Below are 27,135 nucleotides of genomic sequence, written 5' to 3' on the forward strand. Positions count from 1 at the left end.
GATAGCCTTTCTTATTCTGGCAACATTTACTTATAATCATTTGTTTGTAACAGTTTAAGAAAAGCTATTATCATCCACTATAAAGAATTTTCAATTTAAGAAAGGAAGTAGAATTAAAGGGTGATATTATTTTCATTTATCATTTTGACATTTTGATCTCTTATATTGGTAAAATTTGTATGGGAAGAGAATTCAGAACTATCAATACTTATGGATAAAATGGATAAAATACAAGGGTATTACTTTAGGATTACATTTTGTTATTTAAGTAAGCATGAAGCTTCAGTATAACTTGATACACTGTGGTATACAATCAAGTATGACATAAATCTATTTTGAATCCCATCCAAAAGGGTTTATTTCCTGGAAGGACCTTGCCATATCATTTAGTTTTCATTTCAATGGTACTTGTGACATAAAAATATCCTTCCACATATTCAGTGAGGCTCTAACAGGGAAGATACATTTGCATGTATGTTGTTACTTTTATAAAACAAATCTATGATAGATTTCTGGGGGAACTGGTATGCATCTCTTAAAATGCCCAAATCCTAAATAAAATAATCATATATGTCTCTTCAAACATACATTTATAACCTTAGGTCAATTAATGATAACTTACTATTGTTAACAGGAGTCAGAAATCTTGTAGGTTAAACTTACACATACATTTTTCATAGTCAGTGTGAACATATACATACTGTAAAATTGTGCTCAAAAATATGGTATGGCACAAACTCTGAATCATGAGTGATGACTTTAGCAATAATATCATACTCATCTAGTTTAAACATCATTAGAAGACTGTGATTGTTGTAAAATAAAATTTTTAGCTTCTGTAAGGGCTCACTGAAATCTCACTTTAAATCTTCTGAGGGGCCAGGCATGGTGGCTCATTCCTGTAATCCCAGGTACTCAGGAGGCTAAGGCAGGAGGATCACTTGAGCCCAGGAGTTTGAGGCTGCAGTGAACTATGATCATGCAACTGCACTCCCGCCTGAGTGACAGAGTGAGATGCTGTCTCTTAAAGTAAAAATCCTCTGATGGCTCAGGCCTTTTGTGTGCCCCCCCCCATTTTAATATCTCTAAGGTAACTGAGCACATCTGGAAGGTATTAGTATACCTCTGAAACCTCTATAGTCTTAAAGACTATGAGAAAAACTTCTATACTTAAGAAACTACATTTGACATTGAGGTTTTACCCCAAACATTTTACATTTTAACATCTCTTGGCAAGTGTATCTTAATTTAGTTTTCCCTCTGTCTAGTAAATGACCCAGCTTTGATAGAGCTATAAAAGTCTTGAATGAAGCCAATGACATAAAGACAGCCCCAAGGTTAAAGATTAAAACAGATTACGTAGTTAGCTTTAAAATTCACTAATGTCAAGATCACACAGAACTTGCTTTGCTTTCTTGGGGGAAAATACCCACTGAAATACAAATGATTACAACAAGTATAAAACCTGGCCATTTATTTGATTCACTCTTGGGAATAAGCACAGACTCAAATGGATCACAATACCCCCATTATTCTAGCACAGAACATTCACAAAATCCTTACTCTGTTCAAATACATTCTTATTATAACTCCCAACACTAGTACCAGAACATTGTTTTTATATTAACAACTAAACAAATGCTCCAGAGAAATATTTTTTTCTGAATTTTGGATTGGCAAGGATTTTGCATACAATCTTGTAGGTTTCTTGACCATATAAAGAAGGTTAGAGCTAATGTGGAAAATCATTGGGCATACTTTTTCCTAGCCAAGCTTTTCTTAAGTGGTAAATTATTTGTAAAGAACTTAAGCAAAGGATATGTATATGTTCAAAATTCTCCCACTCTCAGTTGTTTCACAGTTTTTTCTAGAATCCAAATTTATAAATACAAAGGGTTTGAATCTTCTTTTATGAGCATATAATTTTTCCTTTGTCTATCAGACTACCAAGAAAACAAACATTTTTTTCTGACCTTGGATTTGATCAGGAAACCATGTACACCTAAGTTAAAAAATACAGATGTATCTGCATAAAAACATGTATGTAGTTATACAGTATATAACTAATAAAGACTTCAGACTCACACTACAAAATGGGTTTTTCCACAGAATCGTAAAATTTTGCACATTGTATTGAGGTTAACACTAGTGTATTCAATCCTGTGTTGTCCAGTCTTATGGACATATTAAATTGCAACATTAAAAGTGGACTTCTGCTTTTTCAAATTACAGTAAACATTATTTTTGGGATATTAACCACAGAAAGAATGGGTAATTGTTACATTATAGGTGATTATTTGTAGTCAGTGTTAACATTTTGAATGCATTTGGCTCAAAAAACACAAATGTGACTTAGATTCTTTAACTGATTTGCTTAAACACTGGTGACCTAAAATTTGCTATGACAATTGCTTACAGCTATTTACTAATTTGAGCATGTAAAACAAAGAATTGTTCCTGTCTCACAGTCAGCATAATTTTTAGTTAAAAATTTATTTTCTTCTCTAGTGTCATACCTAATTTTAGTTCTTGTTCTCTTTAAAACATGTTTTCAAAACAAAACTCTTAGAAACACATAAACTTTCTGTCATTAATTTTTTTTCAGTCACACCAACCTATAACGTGGATATGGAAATTAATTTTATTGTTACTTATGTGTTTTGATTTTTCCAGAATGACTTTGGCCATTCATATCTATAAGCATTTGAAATATAATGTAATCAGCATTCTACAGTTATTATACCAGTTTATAGACAAAAATCAACTGCTGTGACTATTTTCTATTTCTTTTTCTTCTCAGTTATTTAAATATCCTGTAAAATGGCATCAAAATAATGCTAAACAGTAAAATTTAAATAGAAAGCACAAATCACACAAGTAACTATAGCATTGATATAAGAGATTTATGGATTAGAATACAGTTTAGGAACATAATTTTAATGATACAGCTTGATGTTATTTTATATAAAAATGTCTTAAATGATATCTAAATCATTATGGTGAATTCCAACATTAATTTTAGTGATCATTTCTGAGATGTATTCTCACCAAAAATCTGGGTTCTTAAATGTTTTTAAAAACCGTTGATTCTCAGTGATGATTTCAAGGAACATTCTTGGCAATGTCCAGCTAATTCTCCCATACATCTCTTATAAGAAGAAAATGACACCAACCATGCATGCTCGTGGCCTACACATATTAATTTAAAACCACAAACATCTAAAAATACACCTTGAGGTTTATTCACAGTTTCCTGAGATTTTTTTTCATTGAATTAGAAGAACTTGCCATAAGAAATCACCATGCTTACCAAAATCCAGGAAATTAGTAGAGGTGACACTAAGGAGACGTGAAAAACAGCTCTCATAAAGCAAGCAATCCCTGGTTTGCTTTCTTAGAATAAAAGATTCTATCTCAGGTGAGACATTTCTACTTTTCATTAATGGCTACAGATGACAACAGAATTCAATCTTCCAGACATTATTATTAAATCTTTGTAGTATTTGACTAAGGGATCTTTAAGTCCTTCAGTTCTATTGTAAAATGTTTGAGAAATAATGAATTTATCAAAAAAGCTGCCAAATTCACGAAATGTACTAATGCAATTGCTCTGTGAACATGAAGTTGAATTGTATGCTTTTGTTTATTTGGTTATAATTTCATGAATGAGTTTCAAAAGAAAATCAAAATCAAAATTGATTATAGTTACATAGTATTGGAAGTCACTATCCCTTTAAATATTTTTAGAAATAGAACTTATACTTTAATTAAAACGTGGTATTCTTTAACAATCTTCTGCCTTAGAGTAGATAAGGTTGTTTTATTTGGGTCGATAATAACTATTTCCTTGTTAGTTTAAAAAAATCATTATTCCTTATGTTAGGATAAAGTTGTTTATATAAAAGATGTATGTATTAGTATCTACCTCCATGCTACACAAATTTGGCTATATTTCATCTGAAAATGCTAGTAGGTAAAATTAAACCTGGTATAGTACAAGAAAAAGATGAAATAGACATATTGAATTAAATAAATGCCATAGATTATTTCCTTTTGTATCTTCTATTTTAAATAACTGCTAGTAGACTACTGGTATACCCTATGAAAAAAGAAATAACCTAATGTCCAATTATTCAAGATTGAATGCTAAAGATTTATATTGAGGTGAATTAATGGGCATTTGGGCTCCAACATATTTGTACACATACCTGAAGCAAGAATACTGTTGTACTATCTTATTATAATGGCACTTGTGTCTACACAGAGGATTGCTGCTACATTTAGCACTTTTGCTTCACATCTGAGGTCATTTTTTAGGTGCTAGAAAGAAAATGTGATCTCAAATAAAGTCATTAAAGAATCCAAAACCACTGTCAAGATCTTATCTTACTATTTCTTTGACTTATCTCCCCTCTGGAGGCAGTCTACCTTTAACCTCCAAATCCTGGTACCCTGAAGTTTTGTCCATCTTTTTTGTGTCAAAATCTATAATCTATAAAAATTCTGACCAGATAATTTTCATTATGCTTATGGGTGTCTTTGAATTTTAGCACAGGCCAAAACCTTAGTATCAAGAAAGAATCCTGTAATGGTACAATTTCAGGTCTTCAAAATAGTTTGCAGGGAGATTTGGTGTTGGTGGTGGTGGTGATGTGATATGTTAGAGGACTTAGCCATGGCACTTACTCCTAAGACTTTATTTTAGCACCACTAGAAAGTATTTAATTAACACGAATACTCTTCCTTCTGGTCTGTAAAAAGCCAACTACAGAAGCAATTTTCAAAAGTGTTAAAAACAGTTTTTCCCCCTATTTATCTATAGGTGGTTGACTTTAGGCAATACTTTTTAGGTGAACCAAATTCAGTTGAAATAACAAATTTACAAAAATGTCAATATATATAAGCAGTTAAATAATGCTGATTTCCTTTTTTTCCAGATTTCAGCATTCTGAAGAAGTAAATTCACAAATATGAGCAACATGGCTAAACAAGCAATGAGGAACAAATATAATTAGTGATCTGATGAGGCACATATTTTGGCATTTAGGAACAGACCTAGAAACAGTGCCTTAAAAGTCTACTATAAATATAGGGTAGGGAATGATGTGAGGCAATTTTTAAAATTAAAGTCTTTGTTCTCTAGCTTTCAATACATATACTAAATGTATGTGTAACAAAAATGCTGGTATTTCAATTATTTCAGCATTTAATATGAAAATGATTCTTACTGGGTACTGTCATTACCTTAATTCTCCAGTTTGTGCTTGTGGAAAGGAATATAACAGGGGAACAAATTATCAATTTATTTGCTAGAGATAGTCCTTCAAACAGAGTGCATGGATCAACAAGAAAATAGGGTCTTTTTGGTGTTCAATGTGAAATATGAGGGACTGAAGATGAGTGATTAAATTTTACTGCACATATACACAGAAAAAAACCTAATAGCTGAAAGTGCAGGACTCTTCTTCAGAGTTCCCACCCCCTCAGACTTTGGAGAAGGATCTTTGGGGAAGACAGGTCAATAGGAAACTCCAGAGTGGAACAACAAAGCAATTTATGATGCAGTGAGAAAAAAAATGATGTGATGAGAGAGTCTGATTTGCTTATCTATATCTTAGATAATGAGTCAAACAGTGATCTCTGAAATGTAATGAGCATCAAAATATCTGTGATAATAAACATATATTGCAAGTCAAATGCATTTGGACATATTAATACAGTTTTACATATATTCATTTGAAAAATAGAAAGATTCACATTAAAATTTTAAAGACCTTAATGTTGGAACATGTTATGTGTTTTTATATGATTAATGTATAATGCCAACTCTCAGGCCAGTAAGTAGTAAAGTTTAAACAATGAGAAATCATCATAACCTATAAGGCCATTAATATGTAATGGATAATTTACATATTAGAAAAAAAGTCTATGAATGATAAAAGGTACTAACATAGAGCTTAATAATAATTTACATAGCAGTGACAACAATATATTCCATATATTGCTTTTCTTTTTAATCAGAACAATGGATAATGTTCTAGTACAATGGGCAATTAAAAAATTTTTAAAAATTAGACTTCTAAGAAAAGGTAATAGTCTCCTATTTTTAAAAAATGTAAGTTTTGTGAAGGGCAAAAATTTCTATGATGTGTTTAAAGATTATATCCTGACTGAAATGGAAGAAAATATATTACTTCCTTTCCTTTCATCAATCAGAATCACATTTTTATAACTTTCTAGATAACTCTTAATAAATATAAGTTATCAACATCCAGAGTAATATTTTAGAGTGATGTTTCATGAAGAAAAATATAAAAATTCTGATGCAACAATTTCCCTATTTTTGCCACCCTACAAGGTGGAAAGAGAAAAATGATCAGTCAGGAGAAATGTACTAGGAACATTTTAGTTACTAATCTAAAATTTCGTTTTCCTACTGTTTATAAGTTATTATTACTATCTTATGACCTGATTTAAAATAATTCTATAAACTATCATTTAGCTTCTTCCAGAAGTGCATATAGCTTATAAAATAGAAGATGATTATCACAAAAATGAAACATCTTATTTTCATTTCTATCTACATTTTGGCATGAAATAACTTGTGGCTTTTTGGAATTATGTTTTAAATGTTTACAAATTAAGGCAGAGTTCTTAATCATTTGGGTTTTAGTTACTGTCTCAGATTTTATCACAATTAGGCCTATTAGGATAAGCTGTGAAGAGATCATTTCACAAACAAATTTTCAAAAGCATACAAGATTAATCCATATGCTGCTGAGATGAGGCACAATAAAGAAGCATTACTGAGATAATCTATGGCTAAAATGATGGTGTATGACTTATGATTAAGCTTCATTACCTGCAGAGCAAGGGGCTTCCATCTCATATTTTTCAGTAAAGCTGGTGCTGAGGTAAGCATGCTCTGAGGTCGCTTTTTCAAAGTTAAGATAACACCACTCGGGTCCTCTCGTAGTGCATTCACCAAATTTTTCAACTGCCACCCCACCTGGTAACCAGCAAAATCATTACAATAAAATTGAGGTACAGTATTCAATGATTTAATGTTCTCCCCCTTTAATAAGATTAGTAAAAAAAAAAAATCACATAATTGGTGTACCATCCTATCAATTTTCAGGAGATATATACTCAAGAGAGAAATTTTATCTTTGAATTGATTAACCATGTTATGCATTAGTCCATATCATTATGAGACAACATAATGGACATTTACCATGTCAAAGCAGAGACTCAACAGGTATCCTACCAATGGAGTAATTTAGAAGGTAAAGAAATTATGTCACCGTCAATGTTGCTCAGCTGCTAGGTCTAGATCCACAACCTCTGTTCACAAGTACAATTCAAAAATCCACATGTCCCAAAACAAGGATTTGGCAATGTCCTGAGCTTACAAACTACACCACATGCTTTCTCATCACCACCTTTTAGAGATAATGTGGTACAAGTGTCTCTAAATTAGACCAACATCTTACTACCAATAGCTGGTACTGACACACCAAGGCAACATTCTGATGCATGGACAGCAGCATCAATAAAATGAACCTTTAACCACGCTATAAACATAAAATAAAAAATGACAAGGTAATGCTACTCCAATGCAGCAGCTATTGAAAATGTATTCCAAACAACCCTATAAACCTAAAATACAGTGTGCTATATTTAATGAAGCCATTATATTTTAATATCACCTCAAAACATATCATATAATTAAAGAAAAGTACTTGATAAATGTCTTGAAACCTGGCTCAACTGCTACCCATGTTGAATTACTTCACTCATCATCCTTTTAAAATTCTGAACAAAGAATAGTTTTTGTTAGTTTGCTTTTAAAATGGGCCAGTGATGCAGTATCAAGTAACTGAAATCCTAGAATATGCTTTAAAGAAATATATTAAAATACCTATTATTCCAAGGTTTGTTTAAAAAAATGCATTTCACATTTAAAAGAGAGAAGAACCTTTTATCCCAACTTTAATGGATTATAATTTTCCAGGATGTGTTGCATAAATACACTAGGATAAAATTTATCCTAGATAGCAAGCAGGATTTAGCAAATGGTTTGAACAGTGATCTAGTTTCTTCACAGGTACCCAAGTGAAACAGAATGGGTGCCTTTTGTCTGCTATTCATTATGTTTTTGCCTAGAAGATATTAGTCAGCTGAAGACAATAAGCATTTCCGCCAAAAGCAGCATGGACCCCCAGAGACTATGAAGAAGAGGTACTCTGGAACATACCTACTGCAGAATAATGGCAGATTCTGGTATATTTAACGAGCATTCATTTAAATTATAACCTTAACTATACATGAAAAATGGTGAAGAGAAAAAGTTAGAACAAAGAAGTGGGACATTATAATACTTGAAACCTCGGGGGTCTCAGAGATAAATCAAAATGCTCATTTTGATACTTGGCTAACATGAATAAGCGACTGCCAGTTTTAAAAATTCACATTAATGCAGATCAATTACAGTAATGGAACTGGTCAAATTCCCCACTCTCATTATAATAAGTGGGGATTATTATGTGTCCAAAAGTATATTGCATTGATTCTGATTCCTCTGATAGCTAAGTAGTGTCCCTACAGCCATTTCTACAGGCCAAGAGTCAAAGCAAAGGGAGTTATTATTTATTTTCTTTATTCAAATAATTCCTAACTGTACTAAAGCAGTCAATGTGACAGCCGCATCTTTCTTCCAGCATATCTATTCTCAACAATGAATTACACATTGATTTTTACCTACCAATTTCTTCCCATTTTACTCCATGATATGATTATTATGACTAGTTGAAAATTGTTAAGGCTAGACAGTGTTTCCCTGTGAAATTTTCAGTGCAATTTGATTGATCCTATTCTTTTACACTTTCCATATGCTCTTTTTAAGTAAACAATTCCAAAAAATAGAACTGCTTTTCCATGACAAAGTAAAATTGATTTTTGATAAGAAAGTTAATTTGCATGGATTTTAATTTTACAGCTGAATGTTATTTAGTGGCAGAAAATTTTGATATATAATTTTACTACTTTTTAATCAGTCTTTCCACTATTATCGATATAACATGAGCAATGTTTTGAACAAAAGCAAACAAATATACACCAAGAACTATATATAGCATATATCTTTGGCTCCCAAATGCTACTTCTACTACCACAAGGAGATGACTGGATAAAAGCACAAAGATAAATGTGCAACACATGTATTACAGTATTGTTTAAGCCAAAAAAACTGTATGCTATGCAAATGTCCATTATAAGAAATATAAAAATTATTGGGTAGAAAATAGTAAGTTCCAAAATAGCAAGTGTAATTCAATTCCACTTTTGTTAAAAATGTACATAGATATAGAAAACACAGAAAGATATATAATATCATTAATGGTGGTTACACTAAAGGCAGCAAGGACTTGCAATATATACTTTCTTCTTTATACTTTTATTTCCTGAACTTTTGGCAATAAACATGAGTTACTTTTATAAACAAATAAATGAATTGCAACAAAATGCAAGGACCTAATCTGTGAATAGTAATATTCCAATTAGAAAATCATAAATTTTATGAATTACCTAATCAGGACTGTTTGTTATGGATAGAAAATTTCCACGAAAAGTACAGAACCAAAAAGGCAACACTACTTAAAAGCTAAAAGGTGGTGATGGGGAAATGAAAGCTGCTCTGTGCATTACACTTTTAGATTATCAGCAACAGAAAAGACAAATTTATTACTCAGATGAGCTCAATAAGTCAAGAACTACATTATCCACTGATTTTTGAATCAATGAATGATTTCAGTAGATACTCCACTTAAGCATTAAGTCAGTTTTACTTAGTAATTACCAAACGGGAACGAAGCCTTCTGAGTATTTCACAGCCTATGTGTAATGCTTTTCTCAGTAACATATTAATAAGTAGGTTTTAGCTGTATCAGTCCCATCCTAGTACTTGTATACACATAAACAGCAGTAAGTACTCATTCCTTTCTCATTTGAATAGTCCTTTTTTCCTCAGTCCTTTCTCAAACTCCTCAATTTGGATCATTTCTAAATTACTTCGTATCATATCTACTATGTATAATTCTTAACTGTCCCCACTTATTGGATTTTATCATGTTCTATTCAAGGAAAAATATGACATGGTCCTAGAGTGCCAGAAAAAATGATTCCCAGCCCTGGTTCTGTGATATCCTAACATATCTTCAGGCATATAATGAGATGTAGTGAATTCTTGAAATTAATTAATTTCCCTTTAACTGTTACTGAGATACTTATGGTTGACAGAATATGGTGGAATGTGAGTAGATGGTAAGACAAAATGAGACAAGTATGTGTGTTACAACTTCAAGAAGGTTGGAAGTCCCCATGTTAGGAGCTAAATATAATAATATACACATGTCAAAATACGTAAATACATGCTAATCATTTTTCAAGATTAGGTTTCCATTTTCTCACTTAAGTTTCTGATTATAGTTTTAAAATATTAAATGTGATAGACTTGAATTGGAAACCATGTAAAGATGTAATAGTAATTAATATGAAAAATAATCATAAAGTATTCTTTGCATTGGTTGCAATGAAGGTTTTTATGTACTAGGAGATAGAGGGAGCTTTGAAAAAAGGAAGAAGTGGTCCTAGTGGGTACTAATATAAGAGTATAAGCTACAGATATGGGAAGAAATTAAATAGGGCACAAAATTTAAAGAGGTAAGAGGTTACAGATAACTATGAAGAAAAACAGTCTAATAGTCAAAGAGTCAAAGATATCCATAAAAGGAATTGGCTGATTGTGAAATAGCTCAACATCAGAAGAGATTTTTCAATATATTTACACAGTTCAAATAATTAGGTAACTCCAAAGTCACAGTATATCCCAACTCTAACACATAGAGTGGGTAGAATCATGTAAATAGATGATGACAACAGATTAGCTTGAGTAAAAGAATGTGGTACCGCTACATCTCTGCCTACTTGTTCTCCATCTCCTCTTCCTCCTCACCACTAATAAATGTAGGTGTTTCCTCTAGGCTAAGTGTTAGATACCTTTCTAATATTTCATGCTGGCTTCTTACAATAATCTCTTCTCTTTCAAGAACTTCCACTAATAAGTTCCTACATATGACTCCCAAATTTTTCTAACCATCCCTGCTTCCCATTAAGAACTCTAGTCATGTATTTCCAACTGTTCGGTTCATCCGTGCTAATAGCTACTGAATAATCACAAGCACCAACAATTCACTGTGCTAGACTCGTCACATCTACATTATTTTAATTTATATTTTTATTCTTACAACAGCCCAACAAGGTAAACTATTAAACCCATTTTATATATGAAGAAACTGAAGCAAAGAGAGATTATTTTCTTAGCCAAGATTACAAAAATGGTAAGTATCAAAGCCAGAATTTACATTAAAGTCTTTTCAATTCTAAAGCACAGTATCTTCCCCAGAATATCGACTGGTGGTTCAAATGAATGCAACACTTTAAAAATCAAACTCATTATCTCTTTACTTTTATTCATCAAAAAAAGTTCACCATCATTCTCTCAAGTTTGGAGTGATCTATGACTGTTCTCCTCTTTTTAATCCATGTATGTGTCCTAAAGAATAGATCCTAGCAACTAATACTTCATCTCTCTGCCTTAGTTCCGGCTTGGGTACCTACCTGCCAGACTTAAAACAGAGTTCTAATTTGTCTTTCTGCTTCTAGTCTTTTGAAGCTCCAAAATGTTGCTACAGTGTAATATTATCCTAACCTTCAAAATCTTTGAATACTTTCCCAAAGGCCTAAGTGAAGAACCAATCCTTGAATAGGTCCTTCATCAATATGGTCACAGCTTTGTCTCCAGTTATTTTTCTTCAATATGGTTCTCAAACTTCAGCAAGTACTAGAATTACCCAAAAGGCTTGTTAAAAGACAGACTGCTGAGTTGTAACCCCAGAGTTTTTGATTCAGTAGGTCTGGGGTGGGGCATGAGAATTATTTTTTTCTAATAAAAGTTCCCAAGTGATGCTGATGTTATGGGTCTGGGAACCATTGTAATAGATGATGAGCTCTTTGAAGGCAGTGACTTGCCCAGGTCTAGAATATTTCAGGTGCTTAATGTTTTTAAGACTAGACATAATAATTCATAAATAGGTATTTATTGTGTGTCTTCCATGTAGTATGAATACCATGGTGAATGAAGCACAGTCTGTGCCTCATTAAAGAGCATAATGAGCAAGGGGAGAGCTGAGAAAGTCAATAAACATTTACAAAATAGTAAGAGGAGTACCTCAATAGTGTGAATACAGAGTGCAATGGGAACCCCCAAAAGGGGACCTAACTCATCCTTGAGGATTCAAGGAAGGTGTCCAATTAGTTTAAGCTGAATTCCTTAGAAGTTGGATAGGTGAAGGGGATGTGGAGGTTGAGGAGATAAAGAAAGCCATGAGACAAAGTATCTCCAGTATGAGCAATTTTCACTAGTTCCATATAGTTGAATGACAGAACAAGGGAAAGAGTAACGAGGCAGGAGAAAGAAACAGTGGACCGATAATCATAAAAGGCTTTTTAAAAGTTGATCATTTAAAAAGTTAGTTGAGTAGCAAATATATGTTCCCCTCAAACACTGTGCTTTTCTCTTCAGCTAAATCTTTGCAAAAGCACTCTTCATTCTTCTTATAATTTTTCTCTTATGTATGAAATCTTACCATGAATGTTCACCTTACATGCAACATCTATCATAAAACCTCTTCTTATAGCTGGCATCATATTTTCCTCATATGAATCTCATAGCACAACGTTTGTATAACTTGACTAGTGAGGTGATATGGTTACACGAGAAGATACATGTTTCAGAGATAATAAAGGGCCTTGAAACTCCAAAGAAGGGTTAAGTTTTGAATGTAAAACCAAGATGCAGTATTAAAATTTTCTCTAATATACTTAAAATCTGTTGTATAAAAGGTTACACAGCCTCACATCTAAACAAAGTAATATACTTAATATTACTAACATATTACTATTAGCTGTAATAGACATCTTTACCCCAAATTATCAAAAACTTTCTCCTTCTACATGAATATTTGGAAAAAAATAGTATTTCTATCTTAGATACTTTAGACCTAAAGTGGTGTGTCTATGACAAGGAATAGGACAGTGGATGTAGTTCCTATTTGTCCTAGAAAGAGTCTCCTTTATAATATGCATTATATAACAAATGTGAAGTTGTTTTTTTTTCCAGAAAAATATTTTGTAGTGGTTGTAAATAGTCCAAGTCTCTCACTCTCTCTCTCTCGCTCTCTCTATTTTAATAGAGTATTTCATTCACATTAAGTTCATGGGCTAAAAAAAACATTTTAAAAGCCACCATATGCATCTTACACAAGATCTCTTATTATTAGCTATAGATAATATGTTTTCCACATATGTTGAACTACTATTATCTTCCTTATTACCCAAAGTAGAAGTCAGTGTCTCCAAGCAATGGCAAGTCATATCACTTACTAATTTATATATAATCCCCAACATGTACATTAAAATGTATTTTATATATAACACAAACAGAATTATCATTTCCCAAGAAGGTCATTAAGGTATTCCAAGTTTTGAAAGCCAGAAGTTCTGCTTTCTTGTGGATGGGGCTTGTAATTGTTTTGATCAGGCTGAGGCGGACAGCAGGTGCTCCTTTGTGAAAGGCAACATAAGTGGGAAGCTTCTGGACAATTGGTTGCCTGAATTAGGTGCACAAGAGGCTTTGGGGTTGGTGCTGAAGATATGAGAGGTTTCCTTTCCTCTGGGTATATAGAGGGAAGAAGTTGTCTCTGACCCTTTTAGAACTTGCCCTGGTCTGTTTTCCAAACAACAGCTGGTGAATTATTTGACCAATATACGAAAAGATAATCTCTACTCTATGGTCCCAAGGAGCCAAAGTTACAAATATACATAAAAGTTAGAATTTAAGCCTATCAACCCAGACCTTCTTTTACCTTTTTCATGACTATATTTGGAGTTGCAAGAGAGCATCTGAGCATCTTTATACCCACAGGTAGGAAGATAGAATATTTCTTAAAATATTTTCAAAGTTATTACCCTTCCAAAGACAAAGAAACAGATTCATTATCAACATTTACACATGCTCCTGTGTATACATATACTTTTAATCACAAGCTATAATGTATAAATGATACCTTTTACCAAAGGAAATTTCAGAGACTTGAAGTGTGCCTATGTGAATGTCTGATGATATGAGTCATGCTATACCAAAATGTCCTCCTGCTCTTTTTAAAAGCACTGAAGAGACTTAATTCAATACACAACCTATCATGCTGCAGCTAATGACACTCTGTATTTGCCAAATTTTTTGGCACTGAGATAGTTATTATAGTGTTCTGTTCCTTTGCATTACTAAAAAGTTACCGAAGTATCTAATAAACTAAACATTTTAAATCAATGAGTATTTCTTTAGCAAAACAAGCTATGTGAAAGAAATATACAGTTTAAACATTTCAGAAGTAATGAATTTTGACATACAGTGCCCTTCAAAGATCCCAAAACTATTAAATCTTGAGTACCAATCTACAAAATTCTCTTTCACCTAAATTTATTTTTTTCACAAAATACTAAAAAGTTTTACAATATTGAACTCTAGTACATTTGGAGATATTCTAATTTTTCTTTTCTATAATCATTCATTTACTGAATAAAGAATTATTCACAGCTCAAATATAGAGGAATATAAGCTAAAGAAGAGTATGCATTTGGTTAAGAAACTCAATGTAAATAAGTGATTTTAAACCCTCGCTTAGAGTAATTTAAATAGGTAATTCAGAGTATTCAGAAATGTCCCAATGTTTATTTAAAAATAAAACTTTAGCATTGATATTTACAAACATGAATAGAAGATATAGTCTTGGGAGAAGATAAAAGGAACAAACATTTGAAAAAAAAATATGGGAATTAAAGGTTTTATTTACATTAGGGAAACCTCCCCCCCCGCCCCCAGTTTTATGTCTTTATCCACTGAGCCATTCTTCATCTCACATCCTTCTTAACTTTATTTATTTATTTATTTATTTTGGAGACAGAGTATCACTCTGTCGCCCTGGCTAGAGTGCAGTGGTGTCATCATAGCTCACTGCAACCTCAAACTCCTAGGCTCAACCGATTCTCCTGCCTCAGCCTCCTGAGTAGCTGGGACTACAGGTGTGCACCACTGCGCCCAGCCAATTTTTCTATTTTTTGGTAGAGATGGGGGGTCTCACTCTTGCTCAGGCTGGTCTCAAACTCCTGAGCTCAAGCAATCCTCCTACCTCGGCCTCCCAGAGTGCTAGAATTACAGGCGTGAGCCACTGTGCCCGGCCCTTTTTAACTTTAAATGACACTTACCAGTGAAATAAGAGTATGTCAAAACATTTTTTTATCGTTGTTTTTTTAAAGGCATTTGTTTTTTATGTGGCTTAAGTTTATTGTAAAACTTAGACCATGTTGAACTGCTCACAATTTGAATTTATGTATATCTGTTTTAATACTTAATTTTCATGTGAATTTCAGTCATGTATATAATGTGTATACATAATGTGTATGTATAGATATGTATAGTATTTAAAGAGAAAGCACTAATAGAGAACATAATTTCTCACTGCTAAAGATGGCTAGGGAGTTCGAGAGAAACCAACTTGAAGACTACGAGAAACTAGTACTTTTTTTTCTCCCTATAATCAAGAAGTTCTGAGGGTAAATTATTTAGCCCTCAGAATTTCTTTATTGACTCATGAGGAAGCTCATGGGAGGAGGACAATAGTAATCATCATTTTCCCTTTAAGTTTTATGAATCACCCACATAGTTTTCACCAAAGATGGTGACTTTCCATACCATGTTACTTGCACTATCTCTTGTAACCTATGACTTATATTAACAGCAGCTTTGTATCCCTGGTGTTGCTGCTTCTGTGATAAGCTGATTCCAAAGCTGTGGGTATAGTTCAGCATCTTGAACATACTAACACTCTTTCCCTTCTCCCATTTCAATATGGCATTTGGTATTGTTGTAGTCTCTCAAAGCCAAAGGTTTATTTTGGAGGCTTCATGGTTTTCATTCATACATGCTGTAGAAAACCAAGTCAAAGTCAATTGTGTTTTTATTTCAGCATCATTCATGATGTCCTTTGACTTCTCCAAAATATAAAATTGGTTGGGTCTGAAAATGTCTACTAGGGAGAGACAAAGAGGAAGGAAATCACATCGTAGTGAAAAGTAAAGCTCTGATCATACTGCAGAACCTCAGTTCCCAAAAGAGAAAAAAATATATATTTTAAAATAATCATAATAATACAGGTTTTTAACCAAATTTTTATAAAGATATTTGCATAAGTTCAATTTTCAAATAATTTTATGTGTGCATATATTTGGAAGTTATTAAATTTCAGCCATTTTTTCCTTTATTTCATTTCTGATCTTCTTACAAAGACACTGGAAATATATGTATTTTAAAATAAAAAGACTCCTAGTCACCAAGGCTAAGGGATAAAATAAAAGCATCCTGATTTAAAAATTTAAGTATTTATAGGAATTCTGGGAAAACATCTATATTTATGAAAAATTCATGCTTAATTTAGGGACCCAAATGAGAAAAATAATGAAAAAGCAACCCAAGCTCTAATATTCAAAAAGTAACACGCTTAACAATTTAAAACTTTGCTATGAATAATTTTCAAAATGTCATTTACAGTAGACATTTAACAAAGATGCTTTTTTGAAAATACTAGCAAATATTGCAATGTTTATATTTATCAAAATGCAAAACTAAAGCATGTATATTTATGTATATACATAGCTAAACCATCATTCTAAATCTTTATTAATAAAATTTTTAGTTAAAAACTTCTGTAATGGCTGTAAATACTTCCACTGAAGTTATTTGTGGAAATCATTTTACTAGAATCCCAGCAACTCAGACAAAAATGGGAACTCAATGTCAACTCTAAATGGGGCCATTTGTCCCAATTTTAAGAAATCTTTTATTTTTAATATTAGGGTAATAAAATTCAGAAGGGACAGTGTGAGAGGAAATGTAAAAGTACTGAGTAACAATACCTACAATTTCAGCTGACATGCTGATCAGAATGTTAATTTAGTGGATGAAACCTATACTCGAATTCTAGGGCTAAATAACCTAAAAAGAATCTAAAATTGATGTCATTATCTCTTGAATATTCTATTATATGGTATTCTATAGTGTTTTTCTTTCACATAATAATTTATCAGGCAGTGTTATCTACTGATTGTCCACCCCTATTACGGATAGAAAGTGGATTAGGCAATTGTGAATGGCAGACTCTTGCTTTTTTGATACGGGTAGAAAAAGGGTTGGGGTTATTGATCCTGGTTTGCAAATGAGCTACATGCTTAGTAAGTTAATAAGCCAGAGTAGGTGAGAACTCCAGTCAATAGATACATTTTAAACACACAAAATAATCACTTATAGGGAAATCTTTTTAAATTCCATGTAAAATAGCTAGATCATATTAAATGTATGTTGACACTGAAAGATATTTTCTAGCAATAAAAATAAATTAGAGTAACATTTAAAAAAGCAATTACTCTTTCCTGGTGAAGCTAGTAAGAACTGCATAAATAACAAACAAATCAGGATGCAGAGATCTACAGAGAAAATAAATTGGTTAACAGGAAGTTACCATTATAGGTTTCATCATACAACTTATCTCCTTTATATAAGGCCTTATGATAATAAATTTTACTTTGATAACAGAAAAATCATGAAATGTTATATTGTATTTTAAAGGAATGAATTGCTATCTCTAAACAGAATTAAAAATACAGTTTATATCAATACGTGGCACTTCAAAACCAGTTTCCACACATTCTCATTAAATATACAATGTTCAACGTAAAATAAAAGAAAAAAATCTATGATCACCTCATAAACTACCTACTAATGTATAAGGTAGAATCTGAAATATGAGTAACTGAAATCTATGATGCATTGTTTCCCTTCTTTTAATTTTTGGTAAATGCTTCTTCATAATTTTTTCCTCTTCTAAAATAGAATAATTCATTTGCTCTATTTTAGAATATCAATTTCTTAGAATTCTAACATAGTTATTTCAGGACATTATCAGAACCATTTATTTATTAAGCAATATGTGAAATACCATGCTAACATAATTAATCTCTGTATGTATTTACAGGAATAAGTTGTGGTGTACACCAGCTAAAGTGTCATTTGAGGCCTCAGTTTTCAATATCTTAGGTGTAAGGAATTATAATATAAATACTTTCTCCTTTGAGAAAGGAGAACAGAAGAAAATAGGCAAGAATAAAGCAAACTGAACCAGGTAAAGAATGGAGAAGAAATAGTCAAGTCAGAAGAGACGAGAATAGTAAAGAGGAAAAGGAGAAAACATGAAATCAGAAGAAACACTAACAAATAAAGACAATTTAGTAAATTATAAAGTAGAGAGATAAATCATATCTGTTGTTAGATAATATCACCGGATTGATTCTACTCAATGAGCCATTCATTTCTGCTGAAGTCCAGAGAAGGGGTGTAAGGGGAGGGGGAGGAAAAAGGAGAGATGAACTTAAATGGGTTACCACACTCTCCACCCATTATGAGTATGTTGGCTTCCCCTTTGAATAATACTTTCCTATTGTTCTGGGGTTGAAGGAAAAAGAGGGTGAGGATAGAGTCTGAAATGAGAGGCTGGAGTGAGAATAAGGGAAACATATAAATGAAGTTATAATGAAGTTTCCAGATGACTCAAAGTCCTTCAATTTGTTCTCCTCCCCCTACCCTCTCTGCCATCTCTAGTCTTGCTCAATAATATTTATCATTTTGGGTATAACAAAAACCACTAGTTTATAGTACTTATTTTACATTTCTCACTAACCAATGTCCAACATTCTAAATATATGCTGCAATCTACTTTCTTGACTATCCCAACTTGATTATTTTCCACTCCAGTAGACTTTATAGCCACATATATTGAACCATTTCCTGCCATAATGGTTCATCAGGTTCCAGAATACCTTTCAAAGTAACAGTGAATATGTTTTAATATTTACACAAAATTAAAGGAAATTTTTCCAAATGCTAGATTCAACCATAATATATGCCATTTTTTTCAACTGATATTCCTAAGAAGAAAGTGTCTGTTTTTAGTATGGATAGAATCTTTAGAACACTTGTACACCAAAAAACAGTATTAACATGAAGTTTAACAGACTCATTAGAAATATGCCCAAATATTTTTAATAACTATAAATAGTCTCATCAGCTAAAAAATGTGTTAAAAGTGCATCATGAGGGCAGACATGCTGGTTCAAACTATGCCGAGGTATCTCCCAGAGACAGGGATGTAGTGGCAGACGAAGTGGAAAAAATCTTGGGAGATTCCAGCGGCCTTTGAGGAGTTGGATCTTCAGTGGCAGGGAAGACATGTGTAATAGGACTCAGTCTGCTTTTCTTGAATGTTCCTGATTTTTTTTTCTTCTTCCTACCTGGCAGCTACAGAGGTATGTTGATTTGAAAAGCTTAAAAGCCACTTATAATCAAGAATATAGCAACATGAAAAAGGACATAAAACTTCCAGTTTCATTTCAAATAGGAAAATATACCTGAAAAAAGAGCAAACTAGAAACATACACATCTAATTGGACATCTTGAAGATATATCATACTGGCAATTTTTTAAAAAGTATTTGAATTAATCTGTGATTTATTCAAGTTTTTCAGACTCTTAGAGAAAAATTTCAAATGGTTTTTCTATGTATCTTAAATAAAGAAAAATGATCAGATTTTATATTGTACATTACTACCTGTAGTAGTAGAAAATTTTAGAATTATAGAAAAATAGTAATTGGGCTAATATCATCCATAATAATAAGATTTAATATTTCTCTTTTCCTTCTTGAATGCAAACAGGTATAGAACAATATTGACAACATCTTGCTATTCTAGTCAACTAATTAATGGATTACAGAATATTAATTATGTATTTCAAATGTATTAGGCCATACTTTAATATAACTTACTTTTATATCATAACCAACCCCTAAAGTCCATGGTAATGAATGTAAGGATAGAAGGGATAATTGCAGATGATAAATAATTTATACTTCTTTCAATTAATTTATCTACCTACCAAACCATTTACAGTAAAAAAAACCCAAAGAATTTCCATTTCATCACCTCTGTATATTGTCTATTAAGAAGTTAAAAGCACTGTACAGGCCACGACACAGGCAACAGCAAGAAAAAGAAGGCGGAGTAGGTTGCATTTAATGAAATGCACCATTCTTGCACAAATATACCTCTCACTCGAACACAAAGAAGATAATCTGGTAACTGACCACATTAATAAGCAAGGCTACTTTCATGAAATTCAACATATTTTCCTGCCTCTATTATATCCAAAATCAATTTGTTGGCTCTATTAGCAGTCTGCCAAGAAACCAGATTCCAATTGGTCCAACTGTTGTAGCAGGTAAAAGGGAAGAAGGGAGGTAGAAAAGTTAATTGCTATTGAGCTCCTAGTGTGTGCTCCACATTATGATAGGTGTTTCACATATATTATTTCTCTGAGAGAAAGAAGTGGAGTGAGGAAGTAGCAGTTAAGTTTCAACCCTATTTCTAAGTTCAATTCAGTTGATTTACTACCCCGGTTATGTAAATTCTCACTTCCTTTCCTCTCTTGGCCCTCTTAATCTCTCATTGAATCCTTAGATTTACTTATATGCTTGTTAGGATTCTTCTCCTTTTGTTTGATAATTTTATAATTTTTGAGTTTTGGGAGGGAGTGTAATGAAATTTAAGAAAGAACATGGGTCTTGGAGTCAAAGACCTTTGTGTTTGGGATGAGTTACATAATCATTCTGAGTCTTAATTTCCACATACACCTTCTTTGCAGGATTACTATAATGACTAAATGAAATAAAATATGTAAAATACTTAACATGATGTTTGGCACACTGTAAGAACACAATAAATATTAGCTATGGTTATTACTATCATAAAAAGGTAAAGTACATGCTCATGACTCACTTAAAGCAATAAGTCAATTTCAGAACAAAAGCTGGAACCAAGTTTCCCCAACCATGATTCTGTGTAGTTTTGGATATTCTAGAATATTCCTGTGATGCAAAGATGGATTTACACATTCTAGTAGTATTTAAATGTCACCAATCCATATAAATTTCATTAGTTCTTTTGTATACTTTTAAAGACTTTCATATTCATTTGATAAACATCAGAATCTTTGTTCCACAAAGGGTAACATTTAAACAATTTTATTTTTTTATTAGAGATTAATTTCTATCCCCTTAGAACTGACAATCTGGAAATGCATGCATACACTATTCAACAGATGTCATGTTTCTTAAGGTCACATTGCAGAAATGGAGGTAGCATGAACATTAGAAGAGGAAAAAGCTGCTCGTCTACCAAAGCAGCTGCTTTATCCCACTGCCCAAATCCTCATCCTATGGGACAAGAAACTTCAGTCAGGACAATCTCTTTGTACAGTTCCTAGTAATCAGAACAGAAAGTCATCAAAACTGTCATAGTGTGGAAAGGCTTTGTCTATCACCAACACTCTTATTTGGTGCCAACCACACACCCACACATTTAAATTTTAAAACATTTATCAACTTTTACTTCACTTAGATAATGAGTATACTGAAGATATAATACATTATAGCTTTAATTATCAGCGTTTAGTAGTCTTTCTAAAATATCATAAACTTTTCAATGTATTCAAAGCCAAAATTGAAAGGGCATTTTCCTTAAGATCAAAATCACTGAGAAAAATCAGTCTTTTCACAAAATTTCTTCTATAACTAGGACATGCAAAAGCAAATTTAGTTAAACTGTAAAACAGGAAATAATTACTCACTGAAGAGTCAGTGAGCTATAAGTAGAATATTTATCAAAAAACTCCACATTTTTCAAATGAGGATTATTGTATTAATAGTATTAGATTGTTTTAGTTTCGTATTTTTAGACAATACACTTTATTTTGGCAAAAAGAGAGGAACACAGTGAGTCAACTGAGACATATAAAATAGTCCAAAATGAAAAGCATATAACATTCATTTTCTAAATTTAAGATAAGAAAAACAGTCCTTGAAAATCTACCACAGGCACAAAATGCCATTGTCATTCATAGTTGTGTAAAGGGATTTATAAGGTTCATAGGGCAAGAAAATTTTATGAACTTATTTAGTTAAGTACAATGGTTTTAAAACTGAAACCATAGTCCTCTTTTGGGAAATGAAGAGCCAATTCAGCTATTAAAGATTAAATTTTTTTCTAAGATCTACATCTAAAATAAACCTCGCCAAAATCCACTAGTTACTTTAATAAACAAATCAATGTTAAAGTAGATGAATAAATGTATCCTGTTACAAAACAACATATACTAGGTAATTCAATATTTTATGAAATGCAACTTTTAAAAGTAATATCAAGAAAAGGTTGAATTTATATGCATCTTCATTTTAATTTCTATTCCAAAATTGTTATCACAGTTCATGGAGTACATACTATTATTCAGTACCTGCCCATATAGAAATGCATATCTAACCTCAACCACCATATTTTCTCATGTTCTTTTAAAGCCATGCCTTACATTCCATCAAATAATTAAGAAGAACAAGTAGTTATTCAGCTATTTTTAAAAAGGCTGTTCAATATTTTATATACAAACAGGTATTTCATTTCATTGGTATTGTTTTAAAGTTTTAGCAAATCTGTTCCTCCCACTGACTCTTAAGGTAATTATACATACCACAGTCTGATGATTAACTTGAATCACTTCATCACCAGCATGGATTTTCTTGCACCGATCTGCAGGTGACTGAATTTAACATAAAAGAAATGATAAAAAACATACATTTTTATCAGTCATTTCTACTCTCTGAAAATACTACAAAAAGCTCTTCCTCTTAAATTAGATAAAAAATTAATTATAATCTTCAAGAAATTAAAGAAAATGGTTATTAGTATTTAATATATTGTTTACATTCTATGTATAGTTAATGGTAGCAAATAGAAATTCAAACCAATATATAGATATTTGTGCTATAAAAGAACGTTGCTAGGAATATTATGGGAAAAATAATTGGCACTAACCTTTGCAAACTTTATACAGGCAACCCTGTTAGGCTCTACTGAGTAAATGCTTCGAAAATATATTTCAAAACATTATCTTTTTTTCACTTTGATCCTTTCCATTTAATATAAATAATTCACATTAACTACAGCAAATCAATATTTTCAAGTACATGCATATGATCAGCATCAAAGCTTTGAAGTCTGATAATTAAACTGCTAATTTATTTCATCATTAACAACACTGATTTTGAATAATCTAGAAAAGTAAATTAAAAGATGGACTGCAATTAGGTCAGAATTGCATTACATAATATTCTGAGTATCTAGTTATAGGTGCATGCTATTTCTTATGTTTCAGCAGTGTAATGCATTGGCCAACAAAACCACACTAAATGAACTAAAATGCCAATACTTTTACAGGATGTAACAATTCTATCACTTTCTTCCTTTACTCCTATAAGAGATTAAAAACAAATAAAAACAATTTGGTAAGCTAATATTGATAAGTTTTAAGCAGTTTTTAGGAAACTAAGATGAAATTTAAGATAGAAATTATATAATATTGTAGGTCTGGGTAAAGAATTTAAAATATTATTCTTTATTTTTCTTCTAGTGACTACTGATTATTGATATGTATTTTTAGACATTTTAATATGGCAATATGCTTGTGAACTTTTGAATATATAGAAAATGTTTTTATAAAAATATATTGTGTATATTTGTGTTTATCAAATACAACTAAAATCTGTGACATTATTCACTATTATGTATTGAAAGCTAAAGAAGAATGATATGGTAATATTAATAGAATATGCAAAGTAAAATGTTACTTTTGAGACACTGGTATAGGATTTAGTTTAAAAGTGATTTCCAGTTACTTTATTTTCAATTCATTTCCAATTATTTCAAAAACATAGAAATCTTGAAACAATGTTAACCTCAATTCAACAAATTTTTAAAATTCATAATAAAGTTTTTGCCATAGGCTAGAATTCAAGATAAGATGATATCCTAGGGAGTTCCACTTATTGAGGTAATAACACAAGCACATTATTAAGGGGACAGATTCATCTATGATGTCAACCCAACTCTGAGAATGGTGTAATAAGAAAATAATGTATTTATCTCACAGCACCTCTAGGAGGTGGATATATTACCAAATCAGACAAATACCGTGTAATGATTCTGAAAAGATTGTAAATCATTACTTTAACAGAGTTGTAACTATAGTTGGTCCCTATGCTATTTGGTTCACAACTGATCTTTTTATTTATTTATTTATTTATTTATTTTTTATTTATTCATTTTTTTGAGACAGAGTCTCACTCTGTTGTCTGGGCTAGAGTGCCGTGGCGTCAGCCTAGCTCACAGCAACCTCAAACTCCTGGGCTCAAGCAATCCTTCTGCCTCAGCCTCCCGAGTAGCTGGCACTACAGGCAAGCACCACTATGCCTGGCTAACTTTTTCTATGTATTTTTAGTTGTTCAGCTAATTTCTTTCTATTTTTTTTTTTTTTTAGTAGAGACGGGGTCTCGCTCTTGCTCAGGCTGGTCTCAAACTCCTGAGCTCAAACAATCCACCCGCCTCAGCCTCCCAGAGTGCTAGGATTACAGGTGTGAGCCCAGCCCACAACTGATCTTTTTAAAGGAAAGTATGAAAGAAAAATATCAAACAAATGGCTCTAGTAATGATGTAAAAGAAAATGATAGTTGGTACATAAAATTCAAAGAAACTAAAACAACTTTTCCCACAGGTAAGTAAAAATAAAGTCATATAAATTATAGACTTTCAGTGTTAAAAGGGATCCTAGGGATTATTTTGTCCAAACTCTTCATTTTACATATAAGAAAACTAAGAAACTAGGGCATAGCAAAGCAAAATAACTTACCCACTTTAGTAACCAAAAATAGTGAAATATTTTCAAGGAAAAGAAGAATCAAAGGATGAACTCTTAATATATAATATATCTGAACTACTCCCAGAATCAATCTTTCTTTTCATCATTTATCCAGATATCAAATATTACTGAATAATTAATATAAACAAGACATAGTGCTCAACTTTTTTTTACAGACCCAGACAATATAGAGAGATTTATGCCTATCAATTCTTCAGAATACAGTTCAAAATCAGCATTTCTGTGGTTCCTTCTCTAATTTCACCTGGTAGCATTTACTATTCTTTCCTTTGTGTGTCCATGCAAATTATACTACCTGTTTATACGGATGAACCCCTACATGCTGTCCACTTCTCAGGGTTAGCAAGCTAGTTTATTTTAAAAATTCTTCTAATACCTAGCACCATGCCTAGAACATAGCAGACATGAAGTAGAGGCTTGTTAAATGAACAAATGAATGAATGATTAAATGAATGTACAAATAAATGAGGATGATCAGTGAAAAGAGTATAGTTTGCAGCATCATACTCCATTTAAAATTTTTAACATTTAAAATTGTTAAAAGGTTCACAATATGTATTTAACTGATATTCTTGATCCTTTATAACTCTTGCATTTAATAACAAATGTGAGGCCACTGCAGCAATCCAACTGCAATGCATATTATGTGTTTCACCTTTCACAAGAAACCAAGAGAAGCAGGAGGAAAAATCAATAAGTGATTAAAGTAATAGGTGAATTAGATGAAGAGAATGTTGATTTTTAAAAAGAAAATACTTGTAAAATGTTGAGATCAATAATAACCTGAGATTAAACTAATTCCACCTCTGTCTTCTTTAAAGGAACAAAGCATAAACATGCAATTTGTCAGAATTTCTAAAAAAATAGTAAATTCGAAGTTCAGCACCTGCTTATATAAGAGTAGAATAGAAATCTTGAATAAGCAAATGCAGGAATAATGCTTTATTATGCTATTCAATTCTATCATACTGATCATGTTAATGCCCAGCATGGTCAACTCATATTTCTCTCTCCATAGCATAGCCATAGTTCTCTAAAGCATAGTCTTCCACATTATACTGCAAATATTCAGAAAGCTAGACTCTGATGTTTCTTTCTCACATGAGCTAAGCTTCTTAAAATAACTAAACTATTTGACAGATGGAAGTGGATTCTTTTAGATGTCACAATAACTTGTCATGAACCAGAAAATACTTAACAAAGACAAATCTCTGGCCGTGAACAGAAAACATCTGATTTACTTTAAGTAAATAGCTACTCTAAACAAAATAAAATGACAAATTTTAACAAAACCAATACCTACTAACTCAGTATGTCTTTTTAATTGTATCTCCTATCTGCTCACTTCCTCAGATGCCAACTTCAATCATGTGAGATATAAGTTGTTCAACAATAAAAGGGGAAAACACACACCAAAATTTGAAATGTTGAAATACTTACATTTTCTGTGGTTCCAGTAATTACATGAAGGCCATCATATGTTGATTTAATATACATACCCTAAAAAAAAGACATCATCAGAAAAAAAGTGAGGCAGTTAGAATATTTCAGGTACATTATAACCTCATTTATAAAACAATTACTCTACCAAACTAAACTTGCCACATGCCCCAAGGATGAATCCATGAAGACAGATGCTATCTCTAAACTGGTAAGAAATTACTATCTGAATGTTCTGGTTTCTAAAGTTTGTCCAAAGAAGCCCACACTCAATCAAATAACTACTTGATAAGTGAATTTCCCATGCAACTTATAAAATGCAGCATGGTAATTCAATATTCTGAAGAAAGAACATACCTCACTCCCCCCAGAATCCATACTACATATTCTGTGGCAAAATAAAAGTTACAATGGGAAATTCAAATATTTGTATGTTATTAGTTTATCATACTTGATAAATAGTACACAATAAAAAGTAGGTTTCTACAGAGACACTTTAATTATAACTAACTGGCGCCAGAAGAGTGAAGAGATAATATTTACTAAACTTTGTTCTCCTGCTATTTTGTAGTATTCTGTATTTTCTACTTTTATTTCTTACTGATTAAGTTTTAATAATTATATCCAATCAACTCTGCATCAATAATTAA

At 31.9% G+C, this 27,135-nt stretch overlaps 1 protein-coding gene across 4 annotated transcripts in view; it reads right to left on the reverse strand.

The window, feature by feature from the left end:
• Positions 1–27,135, reverse strand: part of CNKSR2 (connector enhancer of kinase suppressor of Ras 2) — a 268,798-nt gene that overhangs the window by 120,244 nt on the left and 121,419 nt on the right. For 2 of the 4 annotated variants that reach the window (XM_069463483.1, XM_069463482.1), the window contains exons 7-9: positions 26,486–26,545; positions 22,802–22,870; positions 6,863–7,009 (exon numbers count right to left, since the gene is read on the reverse strand). In XM_069463483.1, the coding sequence (XP_069319584.1) occupies positions 6,863–7,009; positions 22,802–22,870; positions 26,486–26,545 (276 nt within the window). The remainder of the gene's footprint in view (positions 1–6,862; positions 7,010–22,801; positions 22,871–26,485; positions 26,546–27,135) is intronic. The other 2 variants (XM_069463485.1, XM_069463484.1) reach the window with 1 other exon arrangement.

The sequence above is a fragment of the Eulemur rufifrons genome, chromosome 30 (assembly GCF_041146395.1).
Source record: "Eulemur rufifrons isolate Redbay chromosome 30, OSU_ERuf_1, whole genome shotgun sequence".
NCBI classification, from domain to species: Eukaryota; Metazoa; Chordata; class Mammalia; order Primates; family Lemuridae; genus Eulemur; species Eulemur rufifrons.